The sequence below is a fragment of the Neovison vison genome, chromosome 7 (genome assembly GCF_020171115.1).
Source record: "Neovison vison isolate M4711 chromosome 7, ASM_NN_V1, whole genome shotgun sequence".
Lineage (NCBI taxonomy): Eukaryota > Metazoa > Chordata > Mammalia > Carnivora > Mustelidae > Neogale > Neogale vison.
This window is the reverse complement of record NC_058097.1, coordinates 6,622,624-6,637,674: the sequence shown is the minus strand read 5'-3', so window position 1 is coordinate 6,637,674 and position 15,051 is coordinate 6,622,624. Positions and strand designations below refer to the sequence as shown.

At 43.2% G+C, this 15,051-nt stretch overlaps 1 protein-coding gene across 1 annotated transcript in view; it reads left to right on the top strand.

The window, feature by feature from the left end:
- The window catches only part of GAN (gigaxonin), a 49,519-nt gene that overhangs the window by 23,294 nt on the left and 11,174 nt on the right, over positions 1-15,051 (top strand). Inside the window, exons 2-9 of the mRNA XM_044255668.1 lie at positions 2,076-2,190; positions 4,514-4,864; positions 6,871-7,088; positions 7,307-7,428; positions 10,795-10,907; positions 11,885-12,034; positions 12,899-13,035; positions 13,312-13,443. Of these exons, the coding sequence (XP_044111603.1) occupies positions 2,076-2,190; positions 4,514-4,864; positions 6,871-7,088; positions 7,307-7,428; positions 10,795-10,907; positions 11,885-12,034; positions 12,899-13,035; positions 13,312-13,443 (1,338 nt within the window). The remainder of the gene's footprint in view (positions 1-2,075; positions 2,191-4,513; positions 4,865-6,870; positions 7,089-7,306; positions 7,429-10,794; positions 10,908-11,884; positions 12,035-12,898; positions 13,036-13,311; positions 13,444-15,051) is intronic.

The following is a 15,051-nucleotide window of genomic DNA, read 5'->3' as shown; positions in this document are numbered from 1 at the left end:
ACATCCGAAGTGAAAAGAGCCACGTGTGCTGCCAGGAGGACTACACAGTGCACTTCAGATTAGGTCTTAGCTGTACCACTAATACAGTTTTTCTCTCTTGGTTGGGAATTGATGAAATTTTGCTCCTCATTTACTAACTGTCAGGCATAGAGATAAACCCAAGATGCAGTGAGCAGAAATGAAATACCTTTTGAGTGAAACTTTTTAGTTCAGTAGAAACTGTAGAGGCAGGAATAGCAGACAAGTACAGGAAGGAAACAAGATTGCCTAATACTTTCTTGGTACCTCCAGATGCATTATCCCATCAATTTCGTCCCATCAGTTTCATTTTTCAGGGTCTCCCACAGCCTCCTCCTGGCAGCAGGGTGGACTGGCTTCCTTCTACTTCTACTAGCTGCTGGCTTAGGGCCATTCCGTACCATTCCCTACATTGACTTCCCTTTTTTCCCCTGTTGGGGCATGTCTTTTAGTTACTGAAATCCTCCTCTTTCTTGATCCGCTCCCTTGATTGTTGAAGCACATTTTCCAGCAGCACACTGAGAAAGGTCGCAAGGGAGATAATTTGTTTGGGGACCATGTGTAGCTGATAATATCTATTCTGTCCTGACATTGGATTGGTAGTTTGGCTGGTTATCAAAATCTAGATTTGAAATAGTTTTCTTCCCGAAGTTTGAGGTCATGTGCTCTCGGGGCAGACCTATGTCCATAGCTTTAGGTCTTTCCTTTCAGGGCGGGTCAGATCCTCCAAAGAGTCTTCTAGTTTCTTGCCTGGAGGATGTAGTTCTGGCTTTCAACATTTAAGAACAGAATTGAGAGAAAAAAGATTGATGGTCTCAGCATTCACTATGTAAACATTCTATTTGTTCTGTCTGTTTTTGTGCAGTAGTCTTACCTCAAATGTGTCTGATATCCCCCCTGTCCAGAGACCCACCCTGTGTTTTATATTCTTTACAATGTAAATCACTTACCTTGCCCTGGCGCTGGGTGGGGAGGACCTAATGGGAATTGTGTGTATATGGGGAGGCAGGACCTTGGAATTCAGCTCCTTCTTACCTCTGTCAGCCTGTGTCTGTGTTTGGCTCATCTCTCGCCCTCCTTCCACAGCTGCCTCATTTAACCAATTCCCAGCCTCAAGGGATGGGGTGTTCTTAAGTGCACATTAGATTGTGTCTTACCTTTCCTCACTGCTAAATCATAAACATTGTTTAGACCTTAGGTAAGGTACTGCTAAATCATAAACATTGTTTAGACCTTAGGTAAGGTACCAGTTCTTCAACAAGACAAAAAAAACTTATTCACCATGAAAAATGATTCTTCAAATTATTCATTGCCTTAAACAAACATGCCAAATCTGCCAGAGGTTTAATATCAAGAATCTAATAAAGAACTCCTACACTTCCATATGAAGACAATTAACTCCATTTTAAAAATGACAAAAGACTTGAACTTAACATGTGTTTCACAGAAGAGGGAACACATATGGCCACAGACATGAAGAGGTGTTCAACACCTGAGTGACAGGGCGGTACAGATCATAGCCACAAGGAGAGTGGTTTAATGGGTACAGGAATAACAAAGAAGCAAGGGAAAATCAGACATGGGATTTGGGACAATAGTTACTTCAGATGGGGAGAACAGAGGGATGGATGGTTAGAAGGAACATCTGCGTAGAAGCAGGTTCTTGTCAAGATCCTAGCTTGTGTTTTGGGTGCGATGTTCGTGGTGTCTTTGTTACGTTATTGAAAATAATTGGATAATTATATACGTGAAAAAAAATGTAAGCCTAACAGAGCTGGGGCTCCCAGGATGAAGTAGAGATCCTTACTCACGTGACTCTTAGCTATGGTTGTCTCTTTTGTTTTTTAAGAAATAGCTTTCTGAATCCTGGAAGAAGTATTTTGTAGTCAGAAGTTATAAATATATGTATATGTATATTAATCTAAAGTTAACAAATTACATTTCCTAGGTGGGGTTCATATGCTGATAAATATCTACTTTATAGAGTTTTAGAACATAAATATTTACAGCTATTTCTGTTCTTTCATAGAAATTTTACATTTTTTTCCCTTTCTTAGGACAAAGTTAAACTATAATCCTCCAAAAGATGATGGATCAACCTATAAGATTGAACTTGAAGGGATATCGGTAATGGTTATGAGAGAGATCCTGGATTACATCTTCAGTGGGCAGGTATGATGAGACTCACAGGGAGGTAGACTAAGTAGTCTTAGTCTACTTAGTCTACCCTGAGCCGCTCAGGCTCAGGGCGAGGGTCTCTGTCATCCATTCTATGACCCAGCAACACTGGTCCTCTTCATCTGTCATTGTCTGTGTGACGCATCTCTCCTGCTGGGAATGCTGCCCAACTGTTCTTCTGGGGCCTTGCTCTTAAAAGAAGAGCAGACTGAGTAAAATCTTAGCCCAGTCCCAGGTTTGTATTTATCATTCTGATCTCCACCTTCCATTGTGAGATGAGAGGGGCCTGGGATGCTCCTTTCATGGCTGTCTTTATGTTTTCAAACCTTAATTCCCATCTTGCTCTATACCCCATCACCTGGAAATGGGAGCTTCCTTGGGCAGTGGGAATTATTTTATAGAAATAAAGAGTTTGAGGTTCACACAAATGACAGGCCCCTGCATTGGATTCATGATGCCTGGGTCAGTAGGACTGACATCGCTGTCGCACCCCGTTCTTGCTGATGTCCCTTTACCTCTCTGCCTGTTTACATTCCTGGGGTTTAACGAAACCCAGGGAAGAAGGTGTTAAATGATTAGACTTCTTTCTTTTTCTTTACCATCCTGAAGGCCCGTACCCCAGATTCCATAGTCATAGGTTGAACTGGAGCTAGTTTTTTAACAGGAAGAAGTTAGTGTATCTTACATTTTGTTATGTGAGAATGCATTTTATCTTTACTCTTTTTGAGGGCTTCTTTCTTACTCTGTCCCGTATTCCTTCCTCATCTTATTTTACCTTTCCTGTTTGTAAGAGCCACCTCCTACCTGTTTTCTAACACACCTTCTCTGGTCATATTCGTTCAGTCAACCTCGGTGATGGCCATTCTTTCTGAAGTTTTTGGGTTAATTTCATGATGTTACCCCTTCTCTTTGCTCTGAACATGGGGGTGGGAGTGCATGTAAGGTTATGTGTATGCTTGTTAAAAATAAATGAATTTAGATTGATTTGGGGACAGTCCTTAAAGTATTAAAGATAATTGGAAGCATCATAAAACTATAAATCTGAAGCATCATAAAACCAGGCTGAGTAGCAGCCTGTCCTCTAACTTTTCAAAAATCAGTTCAGCAGCAGCTGTAACAAGTGACAAGCCAGTAAGAACATACTCCCATTCAGGCTTCGATTTGAATCTTGAAACCTTACAGATTGACTTCTGTGTTTACTTCCCAGTTAAAACTACTTATGGCTTAAGAAAAGAAAAATAGACCAAAAAAAAAAAATTAATTATGGTTTACAGCCATAGTTGCAATGTGAGTTAGAACGGACTCCTGACCTGGCAGTTCAGTTTGATCAGGATGGAATGTGGGGTTTTTTCAATATGCCTGCGTCTGACCGATGTACAGCCATCTGCTGTCCTGTGGCTGAACTTAATATGTCAAGTAAACGGGAGATTTTCCCTTAGTTGTGACTTACTCGACACACTTCTTTCCACAGTTTTATTGCTCACTTTATAAGGTGGTTGTTAGTCATACATTGTTTTTCTGTATCTGCGGTACACAGTGTGCGAAATGGGACAGTACTTTACTTGCTGTCCTGTACTCTGGAGCCCCTCCTCAATTCCGAGTGTAGGACCAGCGCCTGTTCTGTGGGAGAGGAGAGTCTGGGGCGTTGTGATTGTGGCCATATTTTTGAGGCTTGGTTCTTCACATCGCCTGTGTGTTGCAAGCCAGGGGAGGAAGAAGCAGCAGAAGATTAAGGAAAAGTGAAGTTCATCATGATAAACCATGATAAACCACGATAAGCCATCTTACCTTAGGGATTTCTTCCAGAAAGTCGCTGTGAGACCAGGGTGTACGTGTTGTACCAAATGCGATGTTTGGCATTCGGAATGACGGGGCCCTCCCCTCTCCAAGGGGCCGGTGTGGTGTGTCTGCCGTGCCATCCGGCGAAAGACGGAACGTGGCGTATCTGGAGGCGGGATTTGCCACAGTTTGGGTGATGGCGTTTAAAGAAACCCTCTTCAGTTTCCCCCAGAAGGCCGCACGGTCCACCTCCCACGCATTTCAGCCATTTAGTTCTAGAAGCGTGCAACCTGGACCGTGTACCCGGGAAGGGTTCGTGATCGTTCATGTGGGTAAGGCAAGGGCCGTGTAAGCAAAAGTCAACCAGCCACGTTCTGTTCGCCAGTGCCCTGAAGCTCCTCTCGACAAAGAAGCACCAGGCCAGAGTGTGTGAAACTGCCCATAAAAGGGGAGCTTTCGTGTGGTTCAGCCAGTAGGTTAGCGGTCTGGGCTCTAAATACGTACATCGAAGCATGAAATATTTATGATACTCTTGCAGATCCGGCTGAACGAAGATACGATCCAAGATGTTGTACAAGCAGCAGACCTCCTCCTGCTGACGGATCTCAAAACTCTGTGCTGTGAGTTTCTGGAAGGCTGCATCGCCGCCGAGAACTGCATCGGCATCCGTGACTTCGCCCTCCACTACTGCCTGCACCACGTCCACTACCTGGCCACGGAGTACCTGGAGACTCATTTCCGTGACGTCAGCAGCACAGAAGAGTTCTTAGAACTCAGCCCGCAGAAACTTAAAGAAGTGATTTCTCTCGAGAAGTTAAATGTTGGCAATGAAAGATACGTGTTCGAAGCGGTAATTCGATGGATAGCACATGACACAGAACTGAGAAAGGTACCTGTGGTTTATAACGTGGTCTGACTGCCTTTTTGCTTCCTTCCTGATTCCGTTCGCTCATTCATTTATTGATGGGCTCCACCATGTGGGTGTTTTCTTTTTCCCCTTCAACTTGAAAGGCTTACCAAGCTGTGATCTAAAAGATGTCTGGGGGCGCCTGGGTGGCTCAGTCAGTTGGGCCTCCAACTCTCAATTTCCACCCAGCTCATGATCTCGGGGTCCTGACATCGAGCCCCACATCGGGCTCCGTGCTCAGAGGAGTGTCTGCTTCCCTCTCTCCTTTTCCTTCTGCCCCTGCCCCCATGCCCTCTCTTGCTTTCTCTCTCCAATACAATCTTTAACAAAAATAAGATAAAAGATGTCTGTGGTACATCTTTACTTAGGGCCATTGTGTGGGATCAAGTGGTTGTTTCTTTCAGACCAGACTACAAAAGCTTATGAAACTCATAATATGCCAGTGGGAATATTAATATTTGTAAGGACCTTAATATCCTTTCTGCATTCCATTTAGCAGGAAGATGCATTTTAAGCTTAAGCTGGGGAGTTTAGAAATTCAGGGTTCCCACTCTCTTGTTCAGTACCCATCTTTGCACCATTACTGGGCGGACCCAGGACTCTGACACGGGCAGCAGAGTGAGAGGGGCCCACACAGCTCTGGCAGAGGGGGCAGGGGAGTGGACATCAGGAACCTCTGTGGTGTGGGCTCTCCCTGGAGTGATTGACACCACTCAGCAGAAAGCCGGAGAGCATTCTGTGGTGGGCCAGTGCAGTCAGAGGGGAAGGTTCTGGGAGCAACAGCTGGGAAGGAAGGGTCTCAGAGAATACCAGGCTTTAGATCCAAACTGTCACTGCAGTGGGGGAGGGAGCAGAATCACAGAGCTTGAAGACAAATATTGATAGACACCAGCTTCAATTGCTGTATGTGAAGAAAGAACCATGTTAGGTGTCAGGGGAGTTTTCAAAAAGTATGATCGCATTGTTAGTGGTTCTCAGCAACTGTTGACTTAGGTTTCAGTGACTATCTTGTAATTTTTAAAATTCTATAGGCTTATTTAGAAACTGTGGACTACTGTAATACAGACGGAAACTGTTACATAGGAATGAAAAAGAAATCCACACTCCTGTGTGCTTGTAGTCTCAGGACAGGCAGTCCAGCTCGTGTTTGGTTTTCCACATTAGCTGGGTAGATGAGGAAAGGAGATAGGACAATTCTCAGTTCGCTGCTGCTCAGAGAGACCACAGTCACTAGCTGTCCCGGTGAGGTTGCCGCAGAAACTGGAGGCAGTCCAACCTCTGGCCAATCTCAACCTCATTCCTCAAGGACTCTTGGCTTTACCACTCAGGACATGGAACAGTATACCTTCAAATGGTTGTTCCAAAACCAAGAAAAACTATTCTACTAAGGAGTTTCACCTCGTGTATGTGGAATGCTGTAGCCCGTGAGATCAAATTTAATGAGCCATCATGGAAGGTATATATAATTCATGTTATATGTGTTAGGTATTTTTTTAAACAATAATAATGAAGAAATACATAGTACTCAGAATTTTTCTGAACTCTCGCTTTTCTGTTTTTCTTTTAATGTTAATATTGATGGATTTTGATTATCTGTTTTCCCAGCCTGAATTAAGCTATTGCTACGTATAATGTTCCCGTAAATGCGATTGAACTCTTAGCATGTCCAACTCTGTGAAATAAGGCCCCTGCAGCCCAGTGACCCTCTTGGGTGAAAAGAAAGCTGCTTGGACCTTTTCTGCGATACCTCACATATAAATCTGAACTGATTATTCTTTAAATTAAGCTTGTCTTTATCAAAGCCATGGGGAAATAGAAAGGAAAGGGGTTGGTAACGCAGAGTCCGGCCGTGCTGGCGCTGGTGACTTGCCCACTGCTGATCCTTGAACAATTTCGGCTTTTCCATGAGTCAGAAAGCGCATGTTCTAAAACCCCATGTGCTGCGCCCTACATTTTTTTCTCCCCATCCTTCCTACCCTCCTGTGCAGGTTCACATGAAGGACGTGATGTCAGCGCTGTGGGTTTCAGGGTTAGACTCCAGCTACTTACGGGAACAGATGCTCAATGAACCGTTAGTACGAGAAATCGTCCGAGAGTGCAACAACATACCACTGAGCCAGCCGCAGCAGGGGGAGGCCATGCTCGCAAACTTCAAGCCCCGGGGCTACTCGGAGTGCATCGTGACTGTTGGCGGAGAAGAGAGAGTGTAAGTATGGATGCGCTTCGTTTCAAAGGTCGTAGAAGGGAAGAGCTCTTTCCGTGTAAACAGGAATTCGTGGTATTGTTTTTGGTGTCTAAGCATAATAGCAATAGATTTTTTAAAAATGTTTTAAACATTTTTTAGAGCAGTAAAACTAGTCATAGTTATTATAAGCAGAACTATATAAAACACATTAACTGCTAATCAATTATTTATTTCCTTAGTTCACGGAAACCAACAGCAGCGATGCGATGTATGTGCCCTCTTTATGACCCTAATAGGCAGCTTTGGATTGAACTGGCCCCTTTAAGCATGCCAAGAATTAACCACGGAGTTCTCTCAGCAGGTACCATTCTGCGGTCAATTTTACTTAAACACAAGATCAAGTAAATATGTGATTTCAGGGTTGTACGGAATGACTCAAAACCTTTTAGAGATTGAATTTTAAGAGATAATTTTATTATCTCCATGATGACGTCTTCTGTGTAGCTCTTGCTTTCAAGACTTTGTAAGGAGAAGAGTGTCTTCTGTCAGTCTGTATTGTTCCTGAATCTTTAATATGTAGCTATTTTTAAGACTTTAGTGGAAGAGCATTTCACTTGATGACTTACTGATAGAAGAGCAACATTCAGTGACTCTTACCTCCCGTTAGCTATGTGGCCACACCCGGAACACAGAATTCCCTTGAGCCATAAAAGTCCTTTTTTTTTTTTTTAATTCATGCAATTTAGAATTACAGTAACTATGAAAAATAAAGGTGTTCTGTCAAAGCAGGCATTTCGTGTAAGACTTTATAAAACAGTACTTAACATTAGCAATGGTTTAAGTTACTTAACTACAGAATGCGTGTTTCACTTGCCCTCCACGAGTTTGCAAACAGCTCTACCTTACTCAAAGCTCTCACTCAAGGAGGTGATAGGAGAGGTTGTATTTGTGGCCTTCTGACTGCTCCCTTTCTTTTCACCTGGCTCTGCTCTTTCGAGTTCACCCACAAGTGCCATTTCACTAAATTCCATTTATTATCAGTAGTCTTCCCGGAATCCTTCATACTGTATAGTCTCTGCTTGCCCACTAACATTACTTTAAAGAGTTTGAAAGGTATACCATCCCATTCCATATTATAGAAATGGCTGAAGCTATACCAAGTACAGAAATGGAATCATTTTTTGGGTTCCAAGATGGTTGAACTTATTGTCAATAATAATATAAGCAGCGAATGCAGTAGTGGAGCTTACAGGATGAGTCTGATTTTCTTGTTCTCTCTTCTCAGAATTAGCTTCCTTACATTTCCTTCCCTTAATATGTACACCTATTCAAAATTTTCACACACGCACACCTGCCACAACGTTTCCTATATCACAGATTTTCTGAGATTTCCTAGAGGGATCGGTACTTCAGAAACATTGAACAGTGTTTTGGGGTGGGGGGTGGTCATTCACTTTGTGCCCTCTCTTCCAGGTTAGAAGTTACATTCTTTATCTATATTCCTTTGAAAGTCATCATAGATACCCTAGCCTGTATTCTCAAGTTATAAAAGCCCAAGTGCATTTCTACCGTTTCACAGTCTTGCAGTATTAAAATATATGACTGTTTATGAATAAGTATCTACATATAAATGAGTTCGATTCATCTGTTTTGAATACACACACACACACACACACATACACACACATACGGAGAGAGAGGGAAAGTGTGTAGATTTACCCACATATTCACCACTTTCTTTGTTTTTCCTTCTTACTCCTGAGACCTTCCATCTAGGATTATTTGCCTTCTCTGAGGTCCATCCTTTTGAATTTCCTTTGTTGTGGGTCTACTGGGAGCAAATACTGATTTCTTTGTCTAACAATGTCATTGTTTTGCCTTCATTCTTAAAGGATGCTTGTGCTGGATATAGAATTTTAGGGCATCTTAACTCTGTGGCTTGGTCTTTCCTCAGATCTGGAAAATTCTTACTCATTTTTACATCTTCAGGTACTGCCTCTGTTCCATCGTCCTCTTTACCCCTGCTTTTTTTGGAAGTCCGATTAAACATGGCTACACTTTTTTGCTCTGTCCTTAGCCTCCTACCTCTGCTTTGTTTTGTTTTCCATGTTTTTGCCTCTCTGTGTGTTGCCCTCTTTATGATCTCTTTTGATTTACCCTCCACTTAATGAGTTCTCTCTTCAACTGTGACAAATCTGCCATTAAACCCATCTGTTAATCTTTTCAAATTTTATGTTTTTATTTTCTTATTTTATTCCTAGAGATTCTCTTTAAATCTTTTGCAGATCTGCTGTGTCTCTTCTATAGTCCCCTTTTTCTAAGAGTTCTCTTAAACTTTGTCCTTCAGGGGGCACCTGGGTGGCTCAGTTGGTTAAGTGTCTGCCTTTGGCTCAGGTCATGATCCCAGGGGCCTGGGATTAAGCTCCACCTTGGGCTTCCTGCTCAGTGAGAAGCCTGCTTCTCCATCTCCCTTGGACCCTCCTCCAACACTCAAGCCCGCTCGCTCGCTCGTTTTCTCTTCACACTCAGATAAGTAAATAAAATCTTCGTAAAAAAATTGTCATTCCATTTTTAAACATAGTAGGCATTGTCATTTTATCATCTTTCTGGAGAGTCCAATATGTGAAATTTAAAGTCTCTGTAAGACTAATACCTATTGTCAGTTCTTCATGGAGTCTAGTTTCTGTGTCTGAGTATCTTTGGTTGGGTGGTGATCATTTTAGTAAGAATTAATTGTAGGAATAATTTGATGCTTTAAAATTTTAGAATATTAGAATCTAAAGATTAGGTAAGGATATTTTCTTCCATACAAGTTTTACATTTGTTTCTTTCAGTTGCCTATAAGAACTGCACATTTGGAATTGAATTGCTGTAAATCAAACCCAAACCTTGAGATCTCCTAGACAAGTGAGGAGATTTAAATCTGATTTCTGGTTCTGCTTAAACTTTGGAGAGGCTCTCCTGCCAGAAGTCATACTTCCTGTGGGCCTGGGGTTTTGATTTTTGTCCCTTCATGCCCTCAAAGCCATTATAAGAAAGTTTGGAAATTTCCCAGATTGGTGAATGCCCTCAAAGCAAAATGGTTTCCGTGGGTGGTGACCTCTCCGGATCCCCCTTTTCCTTTCAGCTTTGCCATATTGCCCTGTTGCCTTTTTCTCTTTTAAGATTATTTTATTTCAAAAATGTTTTTGTCCAAAAGGACAAAATAAAACAAAAAAATCTTGTCCAGCAGTTTAGCTGTTTTGCGCAAGAGTTGGTATGAATAACCCAATCCACCATTACCCGAAATAGGAAGTTCAACAGTGACTCTTAGATCCTGTTTTGAACATGAACTGCACAGGTGCCCCAGGTCGGAGTGCTCCTGGGTCTTGAATGAGCAGATGTGGGCTGTGGATGAAAGGTTGTCTGGGAATCACAGGGGGATGAGGTTAGACAGAGCTGCTTGGTGTGTGTGTAGGTGGTGCCAGTCTGGGCTGCACCCTATAGGGTAGTGGGAATCCACTCAGATGCTGAGTGAGGTGAAATGGCCAAAGTGAGCCACAGATGTGAATTAGCCTCTCTCACCAAGGATCGAATGAATTGTGATGAAAACCTCAAATCCACTGTTGTCATTAGAGAAGTTACCTCCAGATACTGTCTCTACAGCTGTGCCATTTATACTCAGCAGGAGATGGGAATTGAAGACTGAAGTTTCAACTTTCTCGTGTGTCTGATTTGATTTTTACAGAGGGATTCTTGTTCGTATTTGGAGGCCAAGATGAAAATAAGCAGACCCTGAGTTCAGGAGAAAAATACGATCCAGATGCGAACACGTGGACGGCATTGCCACCAATGAATGAGGTAAAATGTTCTTTTTCATTTGTTCGGTAGAGTGTCTGTCTTCCCTTTAGCACTTTCATTTATTTGCATCTGTGTGTATGTAAGGAGAGAAACGGTGACCCTGCCACATCCTGTGCTCACTGCCCTAGTGCCCACCATCCCAGCTCCTCTCTTGGTGTCTTCCTTTGGTCCATCAGACCTCCTCGTGTTTCCTCAAACCTACACACACTCTTGCTTTGGAACCTTTGCCAGATACCCTTGTGGCTTGTTCTCTGCTTCCATTGGTGTTTGTCCATGTGGCACTTCTCAGGGAGGCCTTCCCTCCTTCCCCTCAGCTCTTCTGTCTCCGCCCATTTACTTTCTCTTCGTATCACGTGATACCTTCTCAAATACTGGATATTTTTTAGTTGTTCACACAAACTCCTTGATGGCTGGGGATTTTGTCTGGTTGCTGAGGGCTCTGTCTTTAGTACTAGAGCAGCAGTGGGCACAGAGGGGACAGCAGAACGCTAAGCAAGTATTTGTTGACAAATGTCCCCTCAGGCTTCTATCATTCTAGTTGGCTGTAGCAGGAGCCCGGCTTCCCCGTGCCTTTCCCAGCCTCTAAGGCAGAGCTCTTGCTGGGGTTCTTCCTTGTCTTTCACACAGCAACTTGGAAGCACTTTAGCCCATTGCTAAACACAGTTTTATTGAACCAGAAGGTAATAGTTCTTGTTGTGAGTGATGGTGAGTACAAAATGGTGACTCCACCAGTGAATTTATCATGCATGTAATTCCCTTGTTTTGAATAACTCCTAGATTGGGTTCTGTCTCTCATGACAGAAAGGTGAGCTGCTCAGAAAATCGTACATGTCTGAGAGAGATGGTTTTGAGCATCACACCTCTTTGCTGAAAGTCTGGAATGTGATGGTATCTGTAGTTTTTATTAAATGTGTGGATATCTGCTTTCAGTCTGGTGTTTGGCTTTTTATATAAAGAGGTCTTTGATGTCTTTTCAGCCACGACATAATTTTGGTATTGTGGAGATAGACGGAATGCTGTACATTTTAGGAGGAGAGGATGGGGAGAAAGAGCTAATTTCCATGGAGTGTTACGACATTTATTCTAAAACCTGGACAAAGCAACCTGACCTGACCATGGTTAGAAAGGTGAGAACCATATCTTGTGATTACAGATTGGGTCTTAAAGTTAGCCTTTCTTCCTTTCCCACATCCACCTTTCACTACAGTCGATAGTGTTGGAAGAGGGAAGGTCACAGACTTCTGTCACTTTCGGTGGCCTGCCTTCATTGCCATCAGCCCTACACCCGGACAGGAGACGGAGAGCATGTGAGAGCTCGCCCTGACGGGGGCTCTGCGATGCACCGCTGTGCCCCCTCCTGTGCTTGACACACGCTTCGTGAGCACGCTAACCTAGGAAGCAGCCAGGTCTGCCAACCCTCTTGTCTTAATGATCAGGCAGGCCTGAGGAGGGACAGCCTGCAGGTAAGCACGGCCACTGCATCCAGAGTAGAGCGAAAACATGGCTTCCATTAGCCGTTTAGAGCACGGGCTGCCTTATTTCCGTTTTCTGGGCTGGGAGGGAAGGGCTCTTCTTCACACTGAAGCTTCCAGTCTTGTGAGTATTTACACCTTGGGTGCTGTGCTCCCACTCTCTATGCTTAACTCATTTGGAGCAGGAATTGAATGACATGTTGCTCGACAGAATCTCAATCTTGGAATCTTCAAAGAGTTGTGGAAGAATGGAGACTGGAAAGCTCCTTTAAAAATTCGGGTCATTTACGTATCTCACTGAGCACAGTCACATCAGATGGAGTTAACAAACACTAGGTGTACAGCCTCTTCCACTTGCTTTTAAAATCCTGTCTTCCTAGTATTGGAAAATACCATAGTTTTACTATTAGAAATCAAATCCTTTCCCAGACACCCTGTGGTGCTCTCTAGACTAAAGTGGGTACTTGTCTAACGTGAGTAGTAAGTGTTGCCTCCCCACCTCTCGCTTTCTCCTTCCAGATCGGCTGCTATGCAGCTATGAAAAAGAAAATCTATGCCATGGGTGGAGGGTCGTATGGAAAGCTCTTTGAATCTGTGGAATGTTACGACCCAAGGACCCAGCAGTGGACTGCTATCTGTCCGCTGAAGGAGAGAAGGTACGAGAATGCGGGCATGGACCATGTAGGTGCCCTGTTTCTTTCAAATGAACCTTTCACTTGTCTTGGCATTTGGTTTCTATAAAAGTACATGAAAAATCCATTTCTGTATATGTGCTGCCGAAGTGAGCACGAAAAATCCATTTCTGGAAAAGGAAGACCCACATATTCATGGAACCCTGAACACTGCAGAGTTAAAACAAGCAGAAGAGGAGCTAGGGAGTTGGGCCATGAGTTGTAAATCCAGTAGCTGATACGCTGTGTGTGGCCTTTCAGATTTGGAGCTGTGGCCTGTGGCGTGGCCATGGAGCTGTACGTGTTTGGGGGTGTCAGAAGTCGTGAGGACATGCAGGGGTCGAATGAGATGGTCACTTGCAAGTCTGAATTCTACCATGACGAGTTTAAACGGTGAGTTTGAACGGTTTCGCATAACTTGTGGAACTTTTCCTTTCTGCCTTCAGAGTCATGTCTTCAATTTGTTTTGTTTAGTTTTCAAGCTACTTGACTGAATTATCTTGTTTATTTGGGACATATGCCTAGTGCTTACTAGAGATTTTATCCGAGACTTCAGAAGTATTCGTAGCTTAAAACCGTAGAATGGTGTTTCTGAAATCTATATCAGACCTTGATTGTTTGGTTGTTTAAAATCATTCATTAGCTCCCTATGGCTTTTAGGAGAAAATTTAAACTCCTTAACCTAGAATGTGGCCTTCTGTGATATGGCCTTTCTCTATTCTTTCTGCTGTAGTCAACACAGACGCTTCAGTTGAGTTACAGTAAGCAAAATTTTCTCCCCAAAACATGTTATTGATTATCTCAGCTCTGTGCTTTATACTGTTCCTTTTACCTAAAATCCCCTTTTAATATTTATCCAGTTAATACAGTCTCTTCCAAAACTGTACGTAATTATCACTGCCTAAAAAAAGTCTCCTCATACCTCCCAGTCTGGTTTAGGCTCCTCCATCTGTGATCCCATAACATTCAGGTCATGTCTCTTGCATTGTAATTGTTAACCATGAGATTCTTTTTTTTTTTTTTTGTAAGATTTTATTTATTTATTTGAGAGAGAGAGAGATCGTGAGAGATCATGCGCAGGGGGGAGGGCCAGAGGGAGAAGCAGACTTCCCGCTAAGCAGGGAGCTTGACACAGAACTCCATCCCAGGACCCTGTGCTCATGAACTGAACTGAAGGCAGACTCAACCAACTGAGACACCTAGGCGCCCTAACCATAAGATTCTTGAGGGCAAGGTTGGGCTCAGCTGTCCATGGATCTTAACTTCAGCATCATAGCTGGCCTGTGTTAGATGCCCAATGGACGGTTGAGTCGGTGAATGAAGTGTGGTGTCACAGAGTCTCGAAACATCTGTTTCACGTTGCTGTACTGGTCTGGTAGACTAGGCACGCTTCTACCAACCTCCTTCCCTTCTCCCACACATTTTATTATGGTAACCACTAAACTGCACTATCTAAATCATAGAGGGAAATGGTCGTGTGAAAATTCATCTTGTTATAGTATTTCAGTCCTGTTACCAGAAGGGGGTGCCATAAGGCAACGTTTAATTTCATACTATTTTAGATTAGAACAAACAATGAGCAGCTACTGAGACTTTAGAGATACATACAAATGTTACCTAACTTTTAATGTATTTCAAAGTGAGGATATTTGCATAGCCTTTCTCTCAATTACAGGGGTAGACCCCCTTAGGAAAATTTATTAGACAAAGTATGAGAACAGTTTAGAGAATGTCTGCTGTGGTGGGAGTAGGGCAACATTTCAGACTTTTGTCCATTTCTCTTCGTAGATTATTGCGGCGGTGACCGTCCAAGGTGCAAAGTAGCTTGTTAATTCCTGCCCAAGTGACTCTCGAGACTGTCTGCTCAACTTCATTTATAAGCAGTGGTCAGTGTGTTTGGTCTCCGATAAAATACGGACCTGTGCCGTCTTCATAATGAGTTACTGCTTGGGCAGCGTGAGCTAGAGGCTGCCCCTTGTTTGCTGGGGCAACCAAGGCCAC